This window comes from Mobula birostris, chromosome 23, assembly GCF_030028105.1.
Source record: "Mobula birostris isolate sMobBir1 chromosome 23, sMobBir1.hap1, whole genome shotgun sequence".
In the NCBI taxonomy this organism is placed as follows: domain Eukaryota; kingdom Metazoa; phylum Chordata; class Chondrichthyes; order Myliobatiformes; family Myliobatidae; genus Mobula; species Mobula birostris.
In genome coordinates this window covers 57,836,063-57,854,437 of record NC_092392.1, presented here as the reverse complement: position 1 = coordinate 57,854,437, position 18,375 = coordinate 57,836,063, and the positions used below count along the sequence as shown (strand labels likewise).

Genomic DNA, 18,375 nt, shown 5'->3' with positions numbered 1-18,375 from the left:
AACAATTTAAAGGCAATGCTACCAAATACTAACAAAGTGTATGTAAACCTCTGACCCACTGGGAAAGTGATGAAAGAAATAAAAGCTGAAATAAATCATTCTCTCTACTATTATTCTGACATTTCACGTTCTTAAAATAAAGTGGTGATCCTAACTGACCTAAGACGGAATGTTTTCTAGGATTAAATGTCAGGAATTGTGAAAAACTGAGTTTAAGTGTATGTGGCTAAGGTGTATGTAAACTTCCGACTTCAACTGTACATGATGATGCTTGACTGTTAAATGAATCTGCCACCACTGGAATGGTCATCTATTTTTGGTTGTCTACAGGGTGAATTCAAGTTGAAGTTTATTGCTATGGGCATAATTAACCTTTTGTAACAGAGCACGGTATGTTACAAATATGACAAGCATAAATTGCATAAGTTTAAATGAAGATAAATTACACATGTTTTAAACTGTTGTATTCTATAAAGGCACAATTGTAGTTGGATGCTCAGGCTAATACTTGGGCTAAATTGTGTCAGAAATGCAAAACACTATTGCTTACTATTTGCTTGCTATCGATAGAAAGGAATAGTTAGTACTCTTCTCACTCCTGAAGTCATGGCTAGGTTTGATCTACTCTTCTCAGGCTTCTTAGATGGAGTGCCAAGTATTAATATGGGATGAAAATCTGGGTATGTTCCCTTCAACCATTCCTCCTATTCCTTAAGCATAGGGATGTTGATTGGACTTGAATCCAAGTGTGTGGAATGTATTTACCTTTCTCTGGATTGTGCTATGGTTATTATACAGCAAGGCATTTTATTTAAGCCATGTCTGAAATCTGGTTTGATTGTATTAAAATATTTAATTTGGTTTGTATTGAATTTTAATGAAAATAATCTGTGCAAATAATGAACTTCAAGTTTTTAGGATCTGCTTTTTCCTACTTTTTGATACTTCATCTCTTCTGGAGCATTAAGATGGAGTTTTAATTTGCTCTAAATCTTTTGAAATTTCCTTGTTCATACAAATTTTTATTTTCTGTTGCAGTTGATCCACATTTATCTAATAGCAATAGAGATGGCAGCGTCAAAGAAACTGTGACGTTAAAGTGGTGCACTCCACGAACCAATAACATTGGTAGGTATGAAAATTTATACCAGCTGGAAAAGGTATTACCTAACATTTTATCAGAAAAATATTTCAAAACATTTACATTGCCATTTAAATTTTTTTAAGATTCCAGGTTGTTTATTGTCATTCTTCAGTACATGGGTGTAAAGGAGAATGAAATGATTGTTACTGCAGATCTGCTGAATGCATAAAAGATCACGATAAGCATAAAGAACACTTAAAAAAAAAACAAGAAAAAACCACAATAAATATAAAAGCAACCCTATAAAAACACACGTACAAGCAACTGTTGTATACATTGATTGTATGTACATAACGTGACACTAGGTGATGTGTAAAGCCGAGGAAGAACTAATCATTGTTTTCCCATCCTTTAACCAGATTGTGAACTGAGTCTGCCTCACATGAGAGAAGATAAAACAACGTGTGGGAATATCTAGTTTCATGGAGTTTGATTTGTTGTTTAGCTTCTGTGTCTCAAGCCTCTGGTTTGCATGGAACACAGCTGCATGGTGATATTGCTATAATCATAGAGTATGTAGTGCAGAATAGTGCTTTCAGCCCAACGTGGCCATGCCATCCAAGTTGCTACCTGAGATAATGAGCAAATACAAAGATGGAATTTCTGGAGTGTTTATCACTTCAGTTTAATGTCTCTGTGGTATTGGCAGTGCAAGTTAATAAGCTTTGAGAATAAAGATAAAACTTACTAATACGTTTGTATAATATTTCTCCCCCAAATCTCTATTCATCCCCTCTGGCTTCAGCAGGTGTTGAGAGGAGACTAGTCTGAGTTAATATCCTCCTGGGCATAATGCCTGTGGGGGCCTTGCTATAGATTGCTCAGTTTTCATTTGTGCAATGCGTCCATTGGGAGAAGAGACAGCAGTTTGGGCAGGAAGAACAATTAGTGATAAGTGTGGCTGCAGTGAGTTCTCAGTTCTGTGCTTTTGGCTACTGTAGTTGGAAGCTAATAGTATCACAGTATTGTGGGAGAGCACCTTGAAACAGATCAGTGAAGAGTTATCAATAGGTATTTAGAGATGGAATGAGGAAAAGCTAAAAACTGCACCTCAGTTTATTGATTCATACCTCAATATGCTGTGGGTTGAGGTAAGGTCCCTAGTAAGATACTGGAAAACCTAATGCTGTTGAAGATATTACAGAAAAGGCATAGAGGGGTCAGCAGCAAATGTCTGATTCTTGGTACCTGAATCCAGTACAGAGAATAGTTTTGTCATTATAGTTGTAATTCTTTTAAATCTGATAGTGTATCTCTCTAAACAGTTTTCTTATTAGTTTGTCATAGAAGAACATTAGAAATAGGAACAAGAATAGCTGCAAGGCCTTTCCGCTCTGCCGTTCAAGAAGATCATGGCTGATCAAGTTTTGAACTCGGGTATACTTTTCTGCCTAATTTCCCCACATCCTTTGACTTCTCTGTTCAAAAATCTGCTTATTTTCAGTTTTAATTCAATTATCTTAATCTTCACAGCTTTCATAGCTCTTTCAGAAGAAATTCCTCCTTATCTGTATCTTGATAGGGTAGCTCCTTACTCTGAAACTGCTTCCTAGTTCTGAATTCTTCCTTGAGGGGAAGTAACTGGGAAGGTAGTTTTCCAAGAGTCTAATTCAGCTACATTGTCCTTAAATAAGGAGATCAAATATGATCACCCAAAACTCTGTACAAATATAGCAAGAGTAACTTGCTCCTAAATAACTTCTGTGCAATAAAGGCAAATATTCCACCAGCTGTACTAACTGCTTCCTGTATCTGTATAGCAACTTCCTGTTTGTGCAGGAGAGCACTCAACATTAGCATTTAAGTCTCTCTCTATTTCAATACTTTTCCATTTTTCTGATTGAAGTTGATAATCTTACCTTTCCCTATATTTTTTTTCCAACTTCCAAAGTTTGTCTCTTATTTACATACCACTTGTTTAACATGTCTGTATCTGTTTTCAGGTAATTTCAATCCTCTTCATAGCTTGCATATCCAAGTATATTTCTGTCAGTTAATCAGTCCTCTATCCATGGTACAGGTTTCCCCGCCATCCGAAGGTAGTAGAGCGTTCCTAGGAAAGGGTTCGTAAGCCGGAATGTCGTAAAGCGAAGAAGCGATTACCATTTATCTATATGGGAAAAATTTGTGAGCATTCGCAGACCCAAAAATAACCTACCAAATCATGCCAAATAATACATAAAACCTAAAATAACAGTAACATATAGTAAAAGCAGGAATGATATGATAAATACACAGCCTATATAAATTAGAAATACTTCTCTACAACGATTGCTTGCACTGTTCCCGTAGCGAAAATCTCACGCAAGTGCTCTTGGCAGAAACGGCGCAAGTGCCGTCAGGAAAAACACGGCGCAAGCGCTCTCCAGTAACCTTTAAGCTATGAAGCTGCCAAATCATACCAAATAACACGTAAAAATACACAGCCGATATAAAGTAAAAATAATGTATGTACAGTGTAGTATCACTTACTGGAATCAGGAAGACAGCGAGCACACTGATAATGGTGTGTTAGGCTGAGTCGTCACAGATTGGAGTGGTGCAGTGGCCCCCACCCTCCGGGCAGCGAACCAATACTGATCCACGAAGCATGCAGAGGTACAGTGGTAGCCGGGAGGCACACAGCACATCTTTAAGAAAAAAGCCAAAATAAACATGCTAATTAATTAGGTGCCGCCCGGCACATAAATGTTGGCTCAGATCAGAGGTGATTGCTGATTGAAAAGCGGAGAACACCTTTAATACACTCGGTCACTTTATTAGGTACACATGTACACCTCGTTAATGCAAATATCTAATCAACCAATCATGGTAGCAACTCAATGTATAAACGCATTCCTTTATGGTCAAGAATTTCAGTTATTGATCAGACCAAACATCAGAATGGGAAAGAAGTGTGACTTTGACCATGGAATGATTGCTGGTGCCAGACAGGGTGGTTTGAATATCTCCGAATCTGCTGTTTTGTTGGAGTTTTCAGGCACATCAGTCTCTTAGAGTTTACAGAGAATGGTGCAAGAAACAAAAGAAAAATCCAGTGAGCAGCAGTTCTGTGGACAAAAATGCCTTCTTAATGAGAGAGGTCAGAGGAGAAAGGTTAGATTAGTTCAAGCTGAGTGGAAGGTGACAGCAGCTTAAGTAACCAAGCGTTATAACAGTGGTATACAGAAGAGCATCTTTGAATGCCCTACATGTTGGACCTTGAAGTAGCTGGGCTACAGTAAGAGAAGACACAAACATAGACTCATTGGCCACTTTATTGGGTACCAATGCCTTGACCTCTTAGCTTGTGCATTAACATTCATTCTATGAGACACTTTGTCCAATGCCTTTTAGAAATCCAGATACTGAATCTAATGATTCCTGTTTTCCTCACCTGCTTATGATATTCTTGGAGAATTCTAGTAAATGCAAACCAGGAGTCCCTTGATTGAATTACAATTTTTCAACAGTCCTGATACTACTGCCTAATAGAGTTCAACAATTTCCCAATGGCAGGTGTTAGATATTGGCTTGTAATTTCCTGTCTTTCTTTCCCTAAGTCACTGGGACTTTGTGCCAAAATCTAGAGAATTTTGGAAGTTCCAAGGGTGCTTTGTCATATCAGTCTTCATAAACAAGTTTCAGCTACACTCACACTTCTATTCCATTTCCCTCTGTTTATTGCTTCAAATCTCATGAATCCTTGAGCAAATTTGCATTTTTAATGAACCCTTACGGATGTCACCTACTCTTCAGCATATCCTCTGACGTGTGGCAGTACCACTTGTGAAGTATCTGCTTGATAGTGACCCACAGTGACTGTGAAAGAGTTAGTTTCCAGTCGCATACTCTGCACATGTTCTTTAAACCATTAATTCTCTTCCTTTTCCACAGACACTGCCTTATAAGTTTCCAAGTTGTTTTTATTTCGAGTTTTAAGGTTCTGCAATTTCTGAAGGTAACTTAGATCACTTGGTCTGTAGCTACTGTTTCTTACCTTTAGCTGTTATGTCCATGCAGCAATGATTTGCTCTGAGAGATTGCTCTGAACAATTTTTGTGTTAAGAAATGTAATGTGTATTTCTTTCAGAATTGCACTATTGCACAGGAGCATACAGAATATCACCCGTGGATGTAAACAGTAGACCCTCTTCGTGCCTGACAAACTTTTTACTAAATGGTGGGTAATTTTACCATATTAAGTAGTTGAAGCCCTTTTGTAATATTTGCTTCAACGCATCTTGGCATTACTTTGTTTGTTTGTAGGTTTAATATATTTCTGTATATGTCGTAAAGAGAACTTTTGGCACATTGGCCTTCTTAAATCAAAGTAGGGAGTACAGCGGAGGGGATGTTATGTTGAAGTTGTATAAGGCCCAATTTGGAGTATTGCGTGCAGTTCTGGTCACCTACCTATGGGGAAAACATCAATAAGATTGAAAGAGTGCAAAGTAAATTTTACACGGATGCTCCTGGGACTTTAGGGCCAGGGTTATAGGGAAAGGTTGAATGGTTAGGACTTTAATCCCTGGACGTAGGAGAATGAGTGGAGATTTGATAGAGGTGTACAAAATGATGAGGGGTATAGATGGGATAAGTGCAAGTTGGCCTTTTCCACTGAAGTTGGGTGAGAGCAGATCTAGAGATCATAGGTTAAGTGTGAAAGTTGAAATATTTAAGGGGAGCCTTTTTCAGTCAGAGGGTGGTGAGAGTGTGGAACCAGCTGCCTGTGGAAGTTGTGGATGCAGGTTTGATTTCAACACTTGGGAGAAATTTAGATAGGTAAATAGATGGAAGGGGTAATGGAGGGCTATGGGTTAGGTGTGGACTAACTCCCATATTCCTATTACGTTGGATCCTTTCCAGTTTTCTTATCGATCAAGTTGGTCCACTGATAATACCATAGCCTCTGCACTCCAATCTGTCCTGTCCCATCTGGAAAATGGTGCCTCATATTCCAGGAGGCTGTATTGAGTTCAGCTCGGCACTTAATATGATCATCCCACAGAAGCTGGTGGGGTAAACTGTCCTTGTTAGGTCTCAACACCTCTGTCTGTAACTGGATCCCGGACTTCTTGACAGAAAAGCCACAGTGAGTTTGTTTTGGCAGAAGCATTTTTAGCTCCATCACGCTGAGCACTGGCTTTCCCCGAGGGTGCATGCTCGCCTGCTGCTGTTCACCTTGTTGAAACAAAACTGCACTGCTAGATCCAGTTCAAACCGAACCATCAAGTTTCCTGATGACACAACAGTGGTTGGCCTCATTAACAACAATGACGTGACTGCATACAGAGAGGAGATAAAGTGGTGGTAGAATAGTGTGAGCCCAACAATTTGAGTCTCAATGTGGACAAGATCAAAGATAATTGTGGACTTTAGGGAGGTGCAGGTTGACCACTTCTCACTAAACATGCACAGCTATTCCGTGGTGAGAGTTAGGAGTGCAAAGTTTCTGGGAGTGCACATAATGGAGGATCTCACCTGGTCCCTCAACACCACCACTTTGGTCAAAAAGCACAGCATCAGCTCCACTTCCTGAGGAGATTAAGGCGAGTGAGGCTTTTCCCCACCCCATTTGAACCAATTTTTACAGGAGCACCATTGAGACTCTTCTGACAGCTGCATCACTGTCTAGGGGGGAATTGCAAGGCATCTGACCACAATATGCTTCAAAGGATTGAGAGGATGATCAGAGACTCTCTTCCACCCATTAGAGATGTTTATTAGGAGCGCTGAATACACAGGGTCCTTAGTGTTGTTGATGATCCCTCCTATCTGTCAAACAATCTCTTTGACCCCCTTCCATCAGGCAGGAGGTCCCGTAGTGTTAGGATGGGGAAATGGCTTCTTCCCCCAGACAATAAGACTACTGAATTCCCTGCCAGCACCTAGGTCTCATCATGTATGAAGTGCTAGTACTGGTTACTTTTTAACTTGTATCATGTATGCACCTTAATTTCCTCGTGGTAAAATTACTTTGTGTTATGTATGTGAATTATATGTAATTTGTTGTCCATCTTAGGTGCAGGGGAACATTGCTTTGTTTGGCAGTGTACATGTGTACAGTTGAATGATAAAAAAAATTGAACTTGAACTTTCTGTACTCTGACTCATCATTATTTGAGATTCAGCTCATTGCTGTGTTGTCTGCTTATTCATAGATTGAGTTAGAATAGAATCTGGCATGCAGTAGTTAGTGTATAGCGAGTAAAGTAGGGGACTGAGGAGGGAACCTTGTGAGGCACCAGTGTCGAGGATAATCGTAGTGGAGGTTCTGCTGCCTCTCTATACTGATTGCAGTCTATTGGTCATGAAGTCAAGGATCCAGTTGCAAAAGGAAGTACTAACTTCTAGATCTAGGTGTTTAGAAATAAGTTTACTTGAAATTATGGTATGGAAGGTCGAGTTGCAGTCAGTAAATAATCTGATGTACTGTAGGTGGCTTTGAAAAAGGATCTAGTGCTTTCCCAGCGAATATGATGAATAAACTCTCTTCTTGGGCTTCCAGCTGGGTACAGATATCGATTTTAACCAAAATCGATACCTGTACCCAGCTGGATACCCAAGAAGAATTCGTTTGTAGGTGTCTTTTGTATCCAGATGCTCTAGTGATGAATACAAATTAGGTCCAGGGAGATGGTGTCTGCTGTGGATCTGTTTTGGCAGTAAGTGCGCTGAGGTTGTCTGGGAGGCTGGAGCAGTTAATGAGTGAGTGCATAGAGAAAAGGATGTAGGGGCTGCAAAATGCAAAGCAGGAGGGCAAGCCCAACATTTCAGACTGATGCATGTTCTCCACTCCCGAAAGATACAGTAGGTGACTGATATAGACTGGAATCAAGTTAGCTAAATTTATGGAATTAAATATACAGTAGTTCAGGAGTCTGCAGTATACCCAGATGGAAAATGAGGTGCTGCAGTTTGAGCTTGTATTGAGCCTTACTTTAACAGTGCTAGAGGCTCTGAAATGTCTTCTTTCCTGAACAGTAGCTTCCCCTCTACCATTGTTAACAGCGCTCTTGATTGTATCTCTTCCATTTCTCGCACCTCTGCTCTTACCCTCCCTGCTCCAGGTCAGAAGAAGGATAGAGATCCCATGGACGTCACGTTGCATTCTACCAACTCTGTGATCAACAGATCATTCTCACAATTCCTGCTGCTTTCAAAGAGATTTTACTACCAGATGCACCTCTCTATCCAGAGTTTAGCAAGGGCCATTTCTTTCACACCCTGGTTCACTCTTACGTCCTTACCTCCCTCTCTCCCTCCCACTTCCCTTGCACCTGTGGATGATGTGACTCTTGTCCTTTTACCTTTTCCCTCACCATCTTGCAACTCAGTCTTTCCAGCTGGAGCAGTGATTCACTTGCACTTCTTCCAGTGCAGCGTATTGCACTCAGTGTTCATATTGCAATGTACTGGCGATCAGTCCATGGGATGACCCTGAGTTTCCATTTGCCTGCCACTTTAATTCTCCATCCCATTCTCTCCTTGGTACATCTGTAGTAATTTGAAAACATACAAATCTCCTCAAATTCCTAATGAAATATAGCTACTGATGTGCTTTCTTTGTAATTGTATCAACTTGTTGGGCTCAGGATAGATCTTGAGAGGTTTGACCTAATGGCCTCCATCCCAAAGTAAGCTGTAAAAAGGAGTCCTACTATGAAAATCAATTCCACTCCTACTCTAACCTATCCTTCTGTGGTCTCCTGTACGTTACAGTAAGGCACAGTGCAAGCTGGAGGAATAGCACATCATCTTCTGTTTGAGCATTTGTGTTCTGGATATGGTTCTGAATTCTACAACTCCAGATAACTTGATTTCTGTCTGTATCAGTCATCTGTCAGTGGTATTAACTCAGATTGTGTGTTATTTTGTTTCCTCTTTTACTTCTGGCAGTGTAGGACATTCTCAGTCTGATCTACTAGAATGTCTTCCTGCCTTTTGTAACTCCCAGATTCTTTTGTCTATGTTTTCCTACTATAACTGATCCCATTCATTCAGTGACCAAGTAATTTTGTTTACAGTTTATTCCTCTGGTCACCACAGTTTTACCATCTGTGATATTTGATCTCTCCCCCCCCCCCCCCCACCACCACCTAAGTTTCTTTTGTCTCTTCTCAGTTCTGACAAGGGTCTTCGCTCTGACAGCTTAACTGTTTCTTTTCTCACAGGTCAGAATGGCATTTAATATCACTAACATATGTTTGAAATTTGTTGTTTTGCAGCAGCAGTACAGTGCAATCCATTAAAAAAACTATAAATTACAGTAAGAAATGTACATATAAAATATAGTGAAGTAGTGTTTATGGGTCGGTTTATTATCCCTTTACAAATCTTATGGTGAAGGGGAAATAGTTGTTCCTAAAATGTTGAGTGTGTGCCTTTAGGCTCCTGTACTTCCACCCTGATGGTAACAATGAGAAGAGGGGTGACGGAGGTCCTCAATGATGGATGCCTCCTTTTTGGGACATCGGCTTGATGCTGGGGAGGTTAGTGCGCATGATGGAGCTGGCTGAGTTTGCAACATTCTGCAGCTTTTTCCAATCCTGTGCAGTGGGGCCTCCATCCAGATGGTGTTGCAACCAGTTAGAATGATCTCCACAATATATCTGTAGAAGTTTGCTAGTCTTTAGTGACATATTAAAATCTCCTCAACTTGAAACTGAAACTGCTCACCCTCCAGTGCTGATGCCTCGATGAGGACTGGTGTGTGTTCCCTCAACTTCCACAATTAGTTCCTTCGTCTTACTGGTATTGAGTGCAAAATTATTGTTGCGATACCACTAAACTAGCTGTTCTAACTCCCTCCTATACCTCTCCCCGCGCCCCCCCATCACAATCTGAGTTTCTGCCGGCAATAGTTGTGTCATTGCCAATTTTATAGTCTAACTTGCAGATTATTTCTAGTATTTTCTGTTTTTATTTCTGATTTCACTCCTGGATGACTTGGCTATATTTTGAGATTATTTCCTTGATCAGGGTTAAACAATAGCAGAATTGTGCCCCAAAGCTAAGAACTTAGCTTTACATTTTGGATGTCACCGGTCTAAGAGGAGAATTAATTCCAATTTACTACATGTTACAATCAGGGATACTTGTGAGTTTTGTAACAAATGGAATGTCTATATTTGTTCAATGGTTCCATGACATTCATATGCCGTGGCAGTTTACCACTATTATGGTACTAAAGGATCGAATCTATTCACATTTAATTTAGGAAAAGGACATGCATTTTCAGATAACAAGTGTCCGCTGGTATCTCTGTCCTATTTGTTGACTACAGTTTCTTCACTACTATCGGTATCCAGAATAGGCTGTCCAAACTTCCAAAATTCTGCTTTCTTAGTATACTGTCCATTCGATTATTATGTGCACCTAATTTGTTTAATTTTTGTATAACATTTATTTATCACTGTGGCTAATAGATTCTAGTGTTAATAATACTAAATAAGTTACTTGTTCAGTGTAAATATATTACATATTTTTAAATGCCTCTAATTTTAAATTGCTTCAGCTTTTAACTTCCTTTATCATTTAAGTAGTGAAATTAATTGAACTTTAACATTTATTCCTCAGGCTTCATTTTTATTGCTTCTGGAGTATATGTAAATGTTTGCTCCGTTTGTTATAGACTTGTCCATTTGTACATTAAGAAGAAGCTAGTAAACTGGGAAAAAATGGTGATATATTATCTACATACACAAAAAGTTAGAACTATACGCAAATGGTGTGTTTGCATGGCATTCCACACAGCACAGTGCAACCTCAGTGTAAGATCAGAAAGAATCTCAGTAAGTACACCAGCTAAATCCACCTGTTGAAAGTTGTTAACTGAGGTTACAGCCAGGTTTTAGCCTTGTATATACATGGTACTGCTATGTTTGAAGCAGTTTTATTACAGCTTCAGCTGCATACACATGCTATTCACATCATGTTTTGCTTGCTAAGTAAACTTTAATTTTATTGTACTGCTTCTAGTTTGCTATATGTATTTCTATTGACCTTTCAAAGTGTCCAAAGCATGTAACAACAAACTAAGTATTTTTGAAATCTTGTCACAGTTGCGCTGTAGTAGTATGGGAAGCTGACATTCATGTTTGTCTCTTTTTATGTCAGGTCGATCAGTATTGTTGGAGCAACCTCGAAAGTCAGGTTCCAAAGTGATCAGTCATATGCTTTGCAGCCATGGTGGTGAGATTTTCCTGCATGTCTTAAGCAGTGTCCGTTCTATTCTGGAGGACCCCCCGTCAATTAGTGAAGGGTGTGGAGGAAGGGTTACTGATTACAGGATTACGGTTAGTCATGTTGCAAAAATATATTTATGATTTGCTTTTGGGACCTTTTGTCAAATGATGGTAACTTTGTGGGTTGCATGTGTGAAAGCTGATACAGCAATGTGCATTGAAAAATCGATACTTAGACAAACTTGTATCCATTCTTTCACTATATGTGCTATTTTCAAAGAGCCTTTGAAACTTTTAAAAATGTTACCTATTTCTTGTAAACAAGCTGTGCTGTTGTCCAACTCATGCTAAGAATTGAATCCTGTAACGAGCTTTCTGAAAATGCTATAATCAGCAATATTTGAAAATTATATTAATGGGAATATAAATGAAAATACTTACATTCACTTCATTTGGTTTAATGTTTTAGACTTTTGTTTATACGCGGAGCCTGATATTTACCTGAAGCTTTAAAGTAAAATAATTTAAACTGTTTGTGATCTATGTGAATGAGTAAGAATGGAGACTAGGAAGTTGACAATTTCCCCCTTTCAAAACTATCAAATTTGCTTTGGTTAGCTACAGATAATCTAGTCATTCAGTTAAAGGGATTGGTTGGACAATCCTTTCTGGCTCATGCATTTTGTTTGCATATAGAACTTAATGTTATTTAACATCTATATTCCCATTAATGCAAGTTTTTAATGTTTTTAGAATCTTAGATTGACATTATAAGATTAACAAGTGTTTCTGTAATGAGTTACTGGGACCTATAGCACAAACAGTTGTCTGGGTTCACATATTTTTCCTATTTTTTGCTAGGACTTTGGAGAGTTCATGAGGGAAAACAGATTAGCTCCTGTACATGAAACACGTTACATGCTGGATGGGAATATAGAAGTGCCGTTAGAGAAAGCTAAGTCCCAACTAGAGAGACATACTCGGTATTGGCCGATGATTATATCTCAAACTACTATCTTCAACATGCAAGCTGTAAGATAAATTTCATGTGATGTTTATTTTGTAACAGTATCCTATGCAAGTTGTGGGTGCATGCATAAGCTTTCTCTTCAGTAATTGCTTGCTTTGTTTACAAGTGACAAAGTTTGGAAGCAGCTCTATCTTTATACTTTTAGTTACTGTATAACCCAAACCCCTCTCTCTCTCTTCGGCTGTCCCATTGATTTTCGATGATGACTGAGGCCCGGGCAAGGTTGTATGGAAGACCGGCAGCTTCCCATGCTGCAAGTCTCCCCTCTCCACACCACCAATCTCGTCCAAGGGAAGGGCACTAGGACCCATACAGCATGGCACCGTTGTTGTCGCAGTGCAATGTGTGGTTAAGTGCCTTGCTCAAGGGCACAACACGCTGCCTCAGCTGAGGCTCGAACTAGCGACCTTCAGATCACTAGACCGCCGCCTTAACCACTTGGCCACGCGCCACACACCCAAACCACAAAACCCAAACCTAAAAAAGAAAAAAATGTACATCTATTGATCTTTCAATGGTAGTTCTAATGTGCACTATAATATCGTTAGACCATCTTCATTCTGTTGAAATTAAAGCCATTAGTATTAATCAAGCTGAGAGTGTGCCCTGTTGTATTCTGCAAATTATTTTCTGGATATTGTTAGTTACTGGGTCAATTCTTTTGAATTAGGTTTTTTATCACTGACCTATGTCATGAAATTAATTGTTTTGTGGCAGCAATACAGTGCAATACATAAAATATACTATAAATTATAAAAATAAATATAAATATACATATATTCATATTTCTTATTATAATCTCAAATTAAATAAGTAGTGCGAAAACAATGAGGTACTGTTTATGGGCTGATAATCTGTTCAGAAATTTGATGGTGGAGGGGGAAAAGCTGTTCCTAAAACATTGAATGTGTATCTTCAAGTGCCTGTATTTGCTCTTTGATGGCAACGTTGAGAAGAGTGCTTGGCCTGGGTGGTGGGAGCCCTTATTGATGGATGACATCTTTTTAAGGCATCAATTGAAGATGTCCTTGGTGGTGATGAGGCTTGTGCCAATGATGGAGCTGGCTGAGTCTACAGCCTTCTATAGCTTTTTCTGTTGTGCTTGTGATTATTATTATTATTTGGTAGATTGCCATAGTAGTTGGCACTGCAGCCTCACAGTTTCAGAAACCCAGGATCAATCCTGATCTTGGGTGCAGTTTGTTTGGAGTTTGCACGTTCTCCCACAATTTCCTGGGTCTTCCTCATGTTCTAGTTTTCTCCTATGTCTCAAAAGGTGTACAAGTAGATTAATAGTCTGCTGTAAATTATAAGCAATCAAAGGGGAGTCAGGCATGTCAAACTGAGTAAGTTGTGTGGAATTAAGGAGATGAGGAAGGTGACTGAAGGGTTATCTCTGCTTGGAGCATCCAAGGACCCAATGGGCCAGAAGGCCTCCTGTAACAAGTGGGAAGGTCTCAATCATAATCATACTTCTTTTAAAAGGTTTCTACCTTTGTCATTTCATGGCTGTACTAATAGGATAGCTCCACACCAAGTAACAACAAACCAACAATGACACAGCTAATATGTGTTAAGAATCCTAAATCTTTGCAAAAAATGTATTAAGGTGTGAACAGAAGTATTTCAATTTAAGAGGAAAAGCATTTGAAAAGATGTCAGATACACAATCTCAAAAGATGTTGTGAGTTGAATGTCTTGAAGGGTTTGAAAGAATCCCTCTACCTCTTCAAAAGGTGCAATTAAATTTTAATCTTACTGGTTCTTCTGGAAGAAGTAGAACAATGCCCTGGTTGACAGAACAGGACACTTAGTTCCATGGCAAAATGTCTGCTTAAATTTAATGCTCACGTCCTTGAGAAATGTTTTAAGTTTGGTGAAGTGACTGTACTAAGCCCAGATAGCACAAGCACAGTTTGTAAATTCTACATTATTATGTTCCACCTCTGTGACACCTCAAAACAGAACAACATAGAAATCAGCCTTTGAAGTTTATTAAGGATGGAATCGAACCACAGTAGATCCCTTTTAGCATGATTCTTGATCTAATTTTGTTAAACAGTCTCAGCTTTGCAAAGCAACATGATCAATGATCCACAGTGTGTTCCAGGCTGGTATTTCAACAGGAAATGTCATTCAGTAGTGACCTTCTGGAATTTCTACAGCTGCTGTATGCCTGGTTGTTCAATTTACTCTTCATGTTTTGATGTTCAGGTTGTACCGTTAGCTAGTCTAATCGTGAAAGAGAATCTGACAGATGACGATGTCCTCAACTGCCAAAAAACTATCTACAATCTAGTAGACATGGAAAGAAAAAATGATCATTTACCCATTTCAACAGTTGGCACCAGAGGCAAAGGCTCCAAGAGGTAAATGTTTCCATTAAAATTCCTTCTAGCTATTTACTGTCACACAGATTGTATGTGGTATCTTCCTAAGTGACTTGACTGGAGGGATGCATAGTTGATGTTTACTCTAGGTGTGCTGACTTGAACTTGTGGTCACAGGCTTAAAATAAGATGTCAGCTATCAGGACAGATAAGAAGGAATTCTTTTACCCAGAAGCTATTGAATGGAGGCTTGTTAACAAAATACATGATGATGGAGCTGCAGATTTGTACATAATAAAGGGAATTAACAATTCCCTTATTACCTACAATATAGGCTCATGTGGGAAAGTGATGCTGTGGTAAAAAAATCAGCCTTGATCAAAATGAATGGTATGCGGTGTTGAAAGAATGTGCTCCTTTTCCCTGTGTTCTCTGGTTCTTTTGTTCTCATAAGTGTCTCAACACAGCTCCATTGTGCATGTGTTCTCTAAGTGCTCTGACTTTTTGAGATAAACTTACCAGAATCCTATGCACTATTGTTAGTTCCATGCCAACTAAATTCTGTGCAGTTCCTTTCAGATAGGAGCGTAAGGTTTCTTCCCGTAAATTGAATTGTTACTATTTTAAGATCCCTGTAGCGTTTTCTCTTTTTCCAGGCACTGAACAGACTATTTGTTTTAGAATCAGAATCAGGTTTAATATCACTAGCATATGTTGTGAAATTTGTTGTGCCAGCAAGTACGTTGTAATACATAATTTTTAAAACCTATATAAATTCCAATAAGAAGTATATTAAAATAAATGCAGTGCAAAAAGGGAGGAAAAACAAGTGAAGTAGTGTTCATGGGTTCAATGTCCATTCAGAAATCTGATGGCAAAGGGGAAGAAACTGTTCCAGAAATGAATGTGTGTCTTCAGGCTCCTGTACCACCTCCTTGATGGTAATAATCCAAAGAGGGCGTGTCCTGGAGTAATGATGGATGCCACCTTCTTGTGGCATTGTCTTTTGAATATGTCCTGAATGCTGGGGAAGCTAGTACCAATGATGGAGCTGGTAGAGTTTACAACTTTCTGCAGTTCTTTCCCCAATCCTGTGCAGGGGCCTCTCCATGCCAGATAGTGATGCAACAAGGTAGAATGCTCTCCAGGGTACATCTGTAGAAAATTGCGAGTGTTTGACAATATACCAAGTTTCCTCAGATTCCTAATGAAATATAACCACTGTTGTGCCTCCTTGGTAACTACATCAATATGTTGGGCCCAGGATGAATCTTCAGAGATGTTGATACCCAGAAACTTGAAACTGCTCACCCTTTCCACTGCTGATCCCTTCATGAGGACTTGCCCTTCCTGAAGTCCGCAATCAATTCCTTGGTCTTGTTGAAGTTGAATACAAGCTTGTTGTTGCGACACCACTCAACCAACTACCTGATCTATCGCTCCTGTACGCTTTCTTGTCATCATCTGAAATTCTGTGGACAATAATTGTGTCGTCGGCAAGTTTTAGATGATGTTTGAGCTGTGCCTAGCTACACTCATGGGTGCAGAGAGAGTAGAGCATGAGCCACGCATCATTGTGGTGCACCAGTGTTGATTGTCAGCAAGGAGGAGTTGTTATTTCCAATCCGCACTGACTGTGGTCTCCCTGTGAGGAAGTTATGGATCCAGTGGCAGAGGCAGCTACAAAGGTCCTGGTTTTGGAGCTTGTTGATTAGAACTGAGGATCTAATTAGAATTGAGCTGTAATCAATAAACAGCAGCCTCACGAAGGTGTTGGTACTATTCAAGTGATCCAATGTAGGCAAATTGCAGTAGGTCCTTGCTTAAGCGGGAGTTGATTCTGGCCATGACCAACCTCTCAAAGCACTTCATCACAGTAGATGTGAGTGCAACTAGGTAATAATCATTAAGGCAGTTCACCCTGCTCTTGGGCACTGGTATGGTTTCCCTTTTGAAGCAGTTGGGAACTTATGAGTGCAGCAGTGAAAGATTGAAGTTGTCCTTGAACATTCCTACCAGTTGATTAGCACATGTTTTCAGTGCCTGATACACCATCAGAGCTAGGCACCTTGTGAGGATTCACCCTCTTGAAAGATATTCTACATCGGCCTCCAAGACAGAGACCACAGGGTCACCAGATGCCCCAGGGATTTTCAAAGGTGTAGTTTTATTCTCCCTTTCAAAACATGCATAAAAGGTGTTGAGCTCATCTGGGAGTGAAGTATCACAGCCATTCATGTTGTTAGATTTTGCTTTGTAGGAAGTAATGGCCTGCAAACGCTAGCACAACTGACGTGCATCTGATTCCGTCTCTAACTTCAACCAGGGCTGTTTTCTTGCTCTTAAAATAGCTTTCCATGGGTCATACCTGGACTTCTTGTGTAGTTGTGTCACAGTCTTGAATGCCACAGATCTAGTCCTCAGTAGACTACAAATCTCTTGGTTCTTCCGTGGCTTTTGGTTTGGATATGTCCGATATGTTCTCAAAGGCACACACACATCCACACAGGACTTGATGAAGTCAGAGCCAATTTAGATTTGTACATGAATCCCTAAGTATTGTTCAGTCCATCGACTCCGAGGCAGTTCTCTAAGCACTCTTACACCTCCTTGACTATACCACCTTGGTCCTCAAGAAGGTGTTGCAGCCTTTAGTCTCTACCTAATGTATGCCAGAAGTAGAAGCACAGCCAAGTGATCAGACTTCCCAAAGTGTGGGCGTGGGGTGGCATGGCATGGTAAGTATTCTTGAAGGTGGTATAACAGCGGTCAAGTGTGTTGAGTTCTCTGGTTCTACAGGTGATATGTTGACGATGGTTGTTCAGAGACTTCTTCAAGCTGATTGAAATCCCCCGCAATGATAGGGAAGGCATCCAGTTGTGTTGTTTGTGACTGCTGATCACTGAGCTCAATTCTCCAGTTCCTACCTGATGTTGGCCTGAGCTGGAATGTACAGCACTACCAGGATGATGGCAGAAATCTCCTTCAGCAGACAAAATGGACATTTGATTGCTTGATGTTCCAGTTCGAGTGAGCAGGATTGAGACAGAACTGCCACGTCTGTGTACCACAATGAGTTGCTCATAAAACATACTGCACCGCCTCTATGTTTAAAAGATCGAATTCTCCTGTCTTTGCTGAAAACGTTGAAGCCATGAGGCTACCATGCTATATGTGAAATGGCAAGTGTGTCATACTTCCATGAAGTGAAGTATATAACAGTCTCTGATGCCCCTCTGGTGCCTCAATCTTGCTCTGAGTTCTTCAGTTTTATTTTTCAGAGACTGTATATTCGCCAGCAGGGTAGTCAGAAAAGGGAGTCCATTCCAGAGACTGCATTCGCCAGCAGGATAGTCGGGAGTGGGAATCTAAGACCTCTGCATTTCAATTGTACCAGGAGCAAAATAGACCAGCTGGTTGAGTAGTGTTGTAGCAGCAACTTTGCACTCAATGTCAGTAAAACCAAAGAGCTGATTGTGGACTTTTGAAAGGGTAAGACGAGGGAACACACACCAGTCATAGTGCGATCAGAAGTGAAGAGTTAGCAATTTCAAGTTCCTATCTCTGAGGACCTAGCCTGGTCCCAACATATTGATGTAGCTATAAAGGAGGCAAGACAGCAGCAATATTTCATCAGGAGTTTAAGGAGTTTTGGTATGTCACCTAAAACACTCACAAATTTCTACAGATGTACCGTGGAAA

General features: G+C 39.9%; 1 protein-coding gene across 5 annotated transcripts in view; it reads left to right on the top strand.

The window, feature by feature from the left end:
• The window catches only part of ints13 (integrator complex subunit 13), a 71,087-nt gene that overhangs the window by 32,223 nt on the left and 20,489 nt on the right, over positions 1-18,375 (top strand). For 4 of the 5 annotated variants that reach the window (XM_072241005.1, XM_072241004.1, XM_072241003.1 and 1 more), the window contains 5 exons: positions 1,039-1,128; positions 5,217-5,306; positions 11,246-11,424; positions 12,175-12,345; positions 14,558-14,712. In XM_072241005.1, coding sequence (XP_072097106.1) covers positions 1,039-1,128; positions 5,217-5,306; positions 11,246-11,424; positions 12,175-12,345; positions 14,558-14,712 — 685 coding nt within the window. The remainder of the gene's footprint in view (positions 1-1,038; positions 1,129-5,216; positions 5,307-11,245; positions 11,425-12,174; positions 12,346-14,557; positions 14,713-18,375) is intronic. The other variant, XM_072241006.1, reaches the window with a different exon arrangement.